Genomic DNA, 8,314 nt, shown 5'->3' with positions numbered 1-8,314 from the left:
AAAATGTTTAAATTTCTATATTATTATTTATATTAATATAGCTAATCAATTTGTAATAATTTTTTGTAAAATTGGTTAATTTTTTATTTATAAAAAAGTTTATATATTTTAAATTTTGTATAATAAATAACCATACCAAAAAATTGTTGACAGGAGTGTTATTTTGAGAAATTGTTATAAATTTTTTTAAGATTCATACATTAGTATAACTTTTTTGAGATTATACATTAGTAAAACAATATTTTAGTTTAAGAAAATTTAAGAAATATAATCAAAACTATTATGCATACAACCATGCATTGCGTGGACTAATTACCTAGTATAAATGAAAACGATGCTTTGTTTGTTTGATTCTGTTTTATAGTGATATTAATTTATCTATAAATTAATAATTATTATTTTATAGTGTAAATTAATAATTATTAATTTATAGATATATTTTTAATTGTTTATTTTTTAAAAAATTATGAATTGGAACAACTATAGCAAAATAAGATTAAACTTTCGGATGTTATAAATTTTATGGTTTAGGAATTGAACTTGTAATATTTAGAAAGCACTATTTACAATAAATTACAAATATTATAGACAAATTGACTTATACACATGAGACACATAAATTCAAATCTATGAATAATAATATCAATTCTCCTATTTTAATAATCTGTCAAATTATCAAATTGTAAATGATGCATATCTAAAAATTAAAACTTTAAATTTTAATTATTTGTATGACATGTTATAAAATATTTTAGAGATATTATTATAGGTTGAAAATACAACATTACAATTGTTCTATAGAATTGAGCTTTAGGAGAAACATACACTATTATATCAGTATATATATATATATATATATAAATTTACATAATTATTAATTTATGATATTATTGGGACCATATTTTATAAGGAGATTTCGAAAAAATTATTATCTTATTATCTTATCGAATATTGTTAATTTTTACACTGGCCCGACTTGGAACCAGCAAAATTTATTAATTTATAATGTTTATTAATTTATAGAGTATTAATTTATAAAGGTTTTACTGTATCTTGTATCGTTGAGAAAACTTATTTACCGTCTCAATGTGGTTAAAAGTCAGAAGAAGCAAATAAGAACGAGGGTAGGTTGGTAAATGCACATATATTCCCCCAACTCGAAGATATAAAAAAAAAAACGTTGTCTTCTTCGTCTTCCCACTGTGTGTTTTCTCTTTTTCTTGGGGATCAGATCTCTTTCGTTCGTCTTCAATTCCAATGGCGTCATGTGTTGTTGCTCCTCTTTCTCTCTCTGGTAAAATTTGATTCCTTCTCGGGTTCGCATATCTCTCGTTAATTTCCTTACATAATGATATAACTAAGCTCGTTCTTGTTGTTTCCATCTGAAATTGTTTGCTCATCAGTCATCATCATCGTTCTTTACTAGAATTTCTATCTTCGAGGTTTCCCGATTTGTACTTTCCGGCAGTGATTTTTATAGCTGTACGGAGACAGTTCTTTCGAGTTGATCGTCCTGAATTTTTTGCACTTCAGATTACTAAAAATTATATATCGTCCTAAATTATTAACCTGATCAATTCCTTGTTTGCCAATAGGGCAGCAGCTAGAGTAACTAACTGTAGCTTTTGGAGCTGTGATTTTTGCAATTTTTATTTGTAAGAATTTTTTTTTGCATATGCAAAAAAACCAAGCAAGGTTCTTTTGATTCTTGAATATATATATCTATCTGGTGGCTCAGGTGGGTCTCAATCTCATCATTTGAAAGCTAATGGATTGTCGTCTACCACGAAGCTCAGTTCTATTTGTAAACCTTGTGCATTGTCAATCCTGAATAAATCAAACCGGACTCGCAATTTTTCTGTTTCTGCTGGGTACCGGTAAGTATCTTATGTTATGTAATGTTATGTCTGTCACTACTACTACTACTATAGCGTTTTCTCTTCTGTTGAATTTGACTTAATTCTTCTAATGATCTTCAGAGATGGGAGTAGGAGTGGAAGCAGTGGTGACTTCATAGCTGGTTTTCTTCTAGGAGGTGCTGTGTTTGGCGCTGTTGCTTATATCTTTGCTCCACAGGTAAAATTGTTATCTCTTTTGGAATCCTATGTATGGGAAATACACAGTAGCCTTATGTTTGATGATTTTGGATTGTGGTGTTACTAATCGGTTATTTTGTTTGTCTATGAAACTCTATTGAAATGTTGAGTTGATTGAGGTTCTGATTCTTGCTTATGCACATACCAGTGGCAAAAAGAAAACAGATAGTAGTATCTTTGTTATCTATCTCATGACTGTTTCATTGGATCTTGTAGCTTGGGATGATCTTCTATATTATTACTCTCATGTAATCTTAGCTATGTGTGTTTTTCTTCTTTCGTTTTGGTGATTTAGATCCGGAGATCGGTACTGAATGAAGAAGATGAGTATGGTTTCAAGAAGCCGCAACAGCCAACGTACTACGATGAAGGTTTAGAGAAAACAAGAGAGACATTGAATGAGAAAATCGGACAGCTTAATTCCGCGATTGACAATGTTTCTTCGCGTTTAAGAGGTCGAGAAAAGAACAGTTCTTCCCCCAATGTACCGGTCGAAACTGACCCTGAAGTTGAAGCTACAACTTGAAGTCGAAACAGGTTTCCTTGTCTGTGTTTCATACGTAACCAGAGTTGAAAACCATTCCTTAAGGATTGATTTGGTGTTTCCCTTCTTCTTTTTCTTGTTGCTTTTTGTGCTCTCTAGTAGAAACTCTTGCAAAGTGAAATACATATATATATATATATATACACGTCTTTTGTTTTTACTTTTTATTGAATTTAAATTCATAATTTGGTCTAATTCAATTCAACTCAGCATTTCAGTTATTAATCTGAATAAAGCAAATTACAATGCCTGAAATTTACATAATACAGTTGCAACTTTATTTAAAAATAGAAGATCTTAATATTTATACAAACTGGATAAGGTTTGAAATAATCCGTAAAAATACCAAAAAGAAAGAAAGAAAAAAGACAGAGAGAGAGAGAGAGAGAAACATTGGCCGGTGGCCTCGTCACACAAATCAATCACCAAAATATCCAAAAGGAACCGAAAACGCATAAAGCCAAAGCCTTTCTTCTTCGTCCGATATTACTGAGAAAGCAATCCACAAGATTCGATTGAAACTTTTCCATTTTCCTCAAAAAGTTTCGATTTTGTTGAACGGAAAAGAAAAACCTAATCCCCCTTTTACGTTAGGGTTCTGGGGTTTCTGTTTTGTCTCTCTGTCTGATGATGTGCGAGGAGATTCTTCCTCCGTTCGCGTCTATGTCAGATGGAAGACCATGATAAGTCTCCCCCTAAGGTAAAAATTACCAGTCTTTTCGAATCCAAAGTTTGATTTTTTTTTTTTAATTCCTAGGTGAAAATGCATGAGTTCTCCATGGAGAGATTTGGTTTTTATTAGATAATGTCTGGTTTTGGTTTGAGTGGAATCTGAACGTTTGAGTTCTGTTCTTGAAATTTCGGGATAATGATTATGTTTGTATGTTCTCTTATCATTTATCGTTTGTTTGTTTGTAGGATTACTATAAGATTCTAGAAGTTGATTACGACGCAACTGAAGACTTGATCAGACTGAATTATCGGAAGCTTGCATTGGTTTGTCAACTCATATAACCCTTTTTCCAATATCCGCTTAGATGTCTGTCTTTAGATAATGAATTTATGATCTGGAAGAAGAATGAATTTTGCTGAGTATGTTTTTTTTTTTGTGTGATTCCATTCTACAGAAGTGGCATCCTGATAAGCACAAAGGCGATAGTGCAGCTACAGAGAAATTTCAAGAGATTAATGAAGCTTATAATGGTTAGTCATCGGAACATAAGTACCCTAGATAGTGGCAAGCTTCACTGGTATTTCCCTATATTCATTGGTCTAGAAAGAAAAAAAATACATGACAGAGAGAGAGAAGAAGTAGAGTAGAAAATTTAGAAAAAAGAGAACTTGTAGAAAGCAGATAGACGTTTTAGGAAGACTAGGAGGAAACAAAGTTTAGCAGTGAAAGAACAAACTGCTAAAGCCTTCAGCTTTATCCATTTACCTCCTTAACCTTTATTGTTCAATAATTCTGTTTTAGTATTGATACAACTCCATCTAGTTTCGAACATTTGATAATTTTACGTCCCCTCTCCATCTCTTCGCTTCTGTGTACTTGTTTCTCTTTAACATGTCACAGCCTTTTTGTTTGTCCTTGGTCTCCTTAACTATTGCTTCAGGTTTCTTCATCTCGTAATCCTTTATTGACTGACTTTTAGTATGTAGTTCTGTTTCATCCCTTATGTTTTCTGTCGACACTTGAGAATATAATAGAGCACAATGCTCTCTCTCTCTTTCTCTCAGTGTCTTGAATGAATTGATATCGTAATGTGATTTAGTTTCTTCTTTCTTTTTGGCAGTGCTGATGGACCCTGCTAAACGTTTTGAGTATGATTTTACTGGTATTTATGAGATCCACAAGTATACTTTACGGGTATGTAACATTATCTTTTTGCGATTTACAAACAGGTGTTTTACATTTGAAAAGAACATGGTATCTACTATCTAGTTTTTGACTGACCATTTGAGATGATCCCAACTCATTCTTGAACAGGAATATCTCGCCAGATTTAAGGGAATGATACTCACTTGCAATGGGCTTGGTATCAGCCAATCCTCATCACCATGGTAACAACCTCTTCAGAATATTTACTGTTCTTTTCCTCCACAATGTCAGATTCTTATATATCATATCATGATTCTGTATGTTTATTGGTAAAACTTTGCATGCAGGACACATCAATTGGCTGGGACCACCAAACAACAGACGAGCAAGGTTGGTTTTCTTTTTCTTTAATTGCTTCTTGGCATTGTGAATTAACTATGTAACTCCTTCAGTACCCAGTTTAACTGTATCAGTATGGCTTCTTCGCAGGATACTGTATAAACTGAAGCAGAAGTTAGAAGAGAGCTGTAAAACTGTACAAAACTGGAGCCATTGCACTTTTTATCGCGCATTGATGATATAATGATATGCTTTAGTTAGATCTGTTGTATTGTTTCTTTATCTATGTAGAATTAGAGAAGCTTGTATTGTCTCTGGCGTCTATTCATACATTCACGCATTGGTGATGGTTCAGATATTTTACCACTCTACTTCTCTCATCATTTATGGTTTTTTCCAGACCGGAGACATACAGTGAATAATACAATCTATGAAACGAAGCTTCAGTCTTGAAGATGTATTTATTTGCTTTGTAGCTGTATATAGTTTAGTTGAATATTCAATGTAATCATTAGCTTGCACAGCTCAAAAGGGAAGATTCATTAACTTGCACTGCTTTAAGTTGATGCAGTAATAATTTCACAAGTTCTGAGATTTTTTTTATTGGAAGTAACAAAGTTCATTACAATCCAGCGCAAGTAACTACAGTGTTACATAGAGTAACTACAGTGTTACATAAGAATTTTTTTCTTTCTGATAAGTAATATTGTTATCTTACAAGTTTACAACACACTCGGGAAGCTTCATTGAAAGTGATATATAAAGAAACCTTGGAAATGGTACATAACTTTGTAAGAGGTATACAAAAAATTGTTACAGAAACTTTGTTAAAGAATACATCAAAAAACATTAGTATACAGGTAATATGAAAGAATGTACAACTTTAGACTGAGATAAGTCAGTGACTTGAGAACATGGCTTCAAAGCAAGATTCGGCTCTCCTCGTAGAATCCCAATTTGGTTTCGAAAGACCTGAGTTTTCATTTCAAGGGCAAACATCCTCTCGGAGAGACATCGGATACACATATGTGCGAGCTTCAATACTGTAATGTCTGTCAACAAATCCACTATGCGGCTTACGCTCTAAATTCACAGTGTCTATAGTTTCTCCTAATACATATGAACATCTTAAATCAACTCATTTCATAGTGTCCCAATTTTTCTTCGAAAGATCTGAGTTGATCTTTCCAGAGCCAAACATCTCAAGAAAGGAAGGAACCTGACCCGGATATAAATATCTTGCAAGCTCCCCTGAGATCCTTAAGCTCATGCACTTAATCCTAATTACCTTCACTATTCATAACATTCATTTGGCAAAATCCCATCTTCTTTCATTTTTCTAAACAGCCCATCTGCTTCACGCCGTAGACCTTTCTTGTACAATCCTAACATCAACGTAGTGTATGTCCAAATATCTGGCATAAGTCCTTTGTGATTGAGGCTACAATATAAATCCCAAGCATCTGCCACCTCACCAGCCTTACACATCCCGCCAATGATGATATTATATGTAACGATATCAGCATCCATTCCACTCTTTTGCATATCCGCCAATATCACCAATGCTTTCTCTATCTTCCCATTATCGCATAGACCATGTAACAAAACATTGTAAGTAACAATATTAGGAGTCACACCAGAAAAAACCATCCGTCTGAAGATTTCTTCAGCAACATTAGGTTTTCCAGCTCGACAATAACCCTGGATTAGAATTGTATAAGTGACTGTATTTCTAACCACTCCTCTCTGAGACATCTCGCAGAAGAGTTTCATCCCATGCTCTACCTTCTTAGACTTGCAATATCCATTAATGAGAATACTATAAGTTACAACATCCGGGAAACAACCTTTGGTAACCATGAAACCAAACATTTGCTCTGCATCATCTAGGCGACTGTACATACAAAGCCCGTAAATCAGTAAACTGTAAGTAACAATATCAGGATCCAGAGATCTCCGGATCATCTCCTCGTACAGTTCTTCAGCCTCTAAAATATTCCCTTCTTTCACACACGCATCAATCAATGCATTGAAAGTAAATACATCAGGGTAGATCTCTCTCTTGGTCATATAGCTAACCATTCGAGTAGCATCGCTCCATCTACCTGAATTACAAAGTCCAGATATAAGAGAGTTGTAGGTAACAGCATCAGGTCTAACCCCATCTTTCTCCATCCGGTTTAACAGATCCAACGCGTTATCCACCTGTTTGCTTTTGCATAAACCATCAATAACTGTATTGTAGATCACAACATTAGGCTTATATCCCATTTCCACCATTCCCTCAAACATATACAAAGCATCATAAACCCTACCACCGCGACAGAATCCACAAAGCAAAGAACCAAAAGTGACAATGCTAGGCTCATGGCCAAGTTTCATCATCTTCCCAAGAAACGACAACGCAAGAGAGAACTGAGAGCATCTGCAGAAACAATTCAACAAGATATTGCAAGTATAGTGGTTATGAGGGATCCCCAAGATTTGCATCTGCTCCCAAAGATAGATCACAACATCATACTTCTTCATCTTGGAGATAGCACTTAATAACCTACTGAAATCAGCAATTGAAGGAAGAGGACGACACTGAACCATGTGAAAGAAGAGATCAAGCGATTCGTCTAGTTTCATATATTGAATCCCATTTCTCAACATTTCTCGGTAATCACTGCCACCGGAATAATAAGCTCGTCTCGAGAAACAGAAACCGCAAATGCTAAACGGAGAAGACGAAGGAGAGATTCCGGGATTACCTTTATCGAGAAGATTCCGATGAAGAAACGACTTAGCTTTCGAAGAGATCGATCTCCTCATGCTTCAAAGCTTGAGTCCAGTTTCGTTCCCAATCTCTCTGAGAGAAGAAGAAGAAGAAGAAGAAGAAGAAGTGGTAAAACCTCACAACTCTTAACCGGTTTCTAATTCACCTGAATTTTTTAAATGGGAGATTCCGGTTTATTATACCAAACCGGAGCAGAATTAATCGGTTATCTCAGTTGTAATTTCAATTTCTTTGACTCTCCATTTTTTTTTTGGTTTATAATCCATTTTTAGGTTCAGTTTCACCTAAACAGCTTACTTGATTTAGAAATTTCTAAACTCGACACTACCCGGATTAGACATCCTTAATCCATGTGTCATGCTTACATTAAAAATGATTGAACAACAATTTTACAAATAACAAACGCAAGATTATGATAATATTTTGTCAATGAATATAGCATAAGAGAGATTTTATAAAAGTTGGCCAGTTAACCACCTCTTAAACATGATAGAGCTTTCCTCTGGTTTGTATTCAGCTGTATGCCCACCTCTCTGTGAACTTAAAATAAAATCTTAAACCCTTTTCATATGCAAAGTTCAAAAAAAAAAAAAGTTTTGTATAAAAGCAATGGAGACTTGCTTTGACAGTAGCAAATGTCATCTTATTGGCATAAGTCTGATGTAACCAGCAACTTGATTGTTTATCATCCATGGCCTCCAATCATCAATGATAGAGTAATTTAGAGACCTTATCCA

General features: G+C 34.1%; 3 protein-coding genes across 4 annotated transcripts; 2 read left to right on the top strand and 1 right to left on the bottom strand.

The window, feature by feature from the left end:
* Positions 1,188 to 2,786, top strand: LOC104705959. Its single transcript, XM_010422066.1, has 4 exons — positions 1,188 to 1,294; positions 1,739 to 1,877; positions 1,980 to 2,076; positions 2,392 to 2,786. Exons 1-4 carry the CDS (start codon positions 1,258 to 1,260, stop codon positions 2,620 to 2,622), a joined length of 504 nt encoding a protein of 167 aa, XP_010420368.1. The 5' UTR covers positions 1,188 to 1,257; the 3' UTR covers positions 2,623 to 2,786.
* Positions 3,003 to 5,344, top strand: LOC104705958 (dnAJ-like protein slr0093). The gene is made up of 7 exons (XM_010422064.1): positions 3,003 to 3,340; positions 3,559 to 3,636; positions 3,768 to 3,843; positions 4,434 to 4,507; positions 4,628 to 4,701; positions 4,807 to 4,849; positions 4,949 to 5,344. The coding sequence occupies exons 1-7, from the start codon at positions 3,311 to 3,313 to the stop codon at positions 4,958 to 4,960; spliced, it is 387 nt and encodes a 128-aa protein (XP_010420366.1). The 5' UTR covers positions 3,003 to 3,310; the 3' UTR covers positions 4,961 to 5,344.
* On the bottom strand, positions 5,537 to 7,684 carry LOC104705956 (pentatricopeptide repeat-containing protein At5g16640, mitochondrial). 2 transcript variants are annotated; one of them, XM_019229181.1, is made up of 2 exons: positions 7,552 to 7,637; positions 5,537 to 7,466 (listed from the first exon to the last, which is right to left on the bottom strand). In XM_019229181.1, exon 2 carries the CDS (start codon positions 7,451 to 7,453, stop codon positions 6,092 to 6,094), a length of 1,362 nt encoding a protein of 453 aa, XP_019084726.1. In that variant the 5' UTR covers positions 7,454 to 7,466; positions 7,552 to 7,637; the 3' UTR covers positions 5,537 to 6,091. The 2 variants fall into 2 exon arrangements, with proteins under 2 accessions (XP_019084726.1, XP_019084725.1); XM_019229180.1 differs by having other exon boundaries at positions 5,537 to 7,684.

The sequence above is a fragment of the Camelina sativa genome, chromosome 8 (assembly GCF_000633955.1).
Source record: "Camelina sativa cultivar DH55 chromosome 8, Cs, whole genome shotgun sequence".
Classification (NCBI taxonomy): Eukaryota; Viridiplantae; Streptophyta; class Magnoliopsida; order Brassicales; family Brassicaceae; genus Camelina; species Camelina sativa.
The sequence above is the reverse complement of the archived record's forward strand: the minus strand, read 5'-3'. Positions and strand labels throughout refer to the sequence as shown.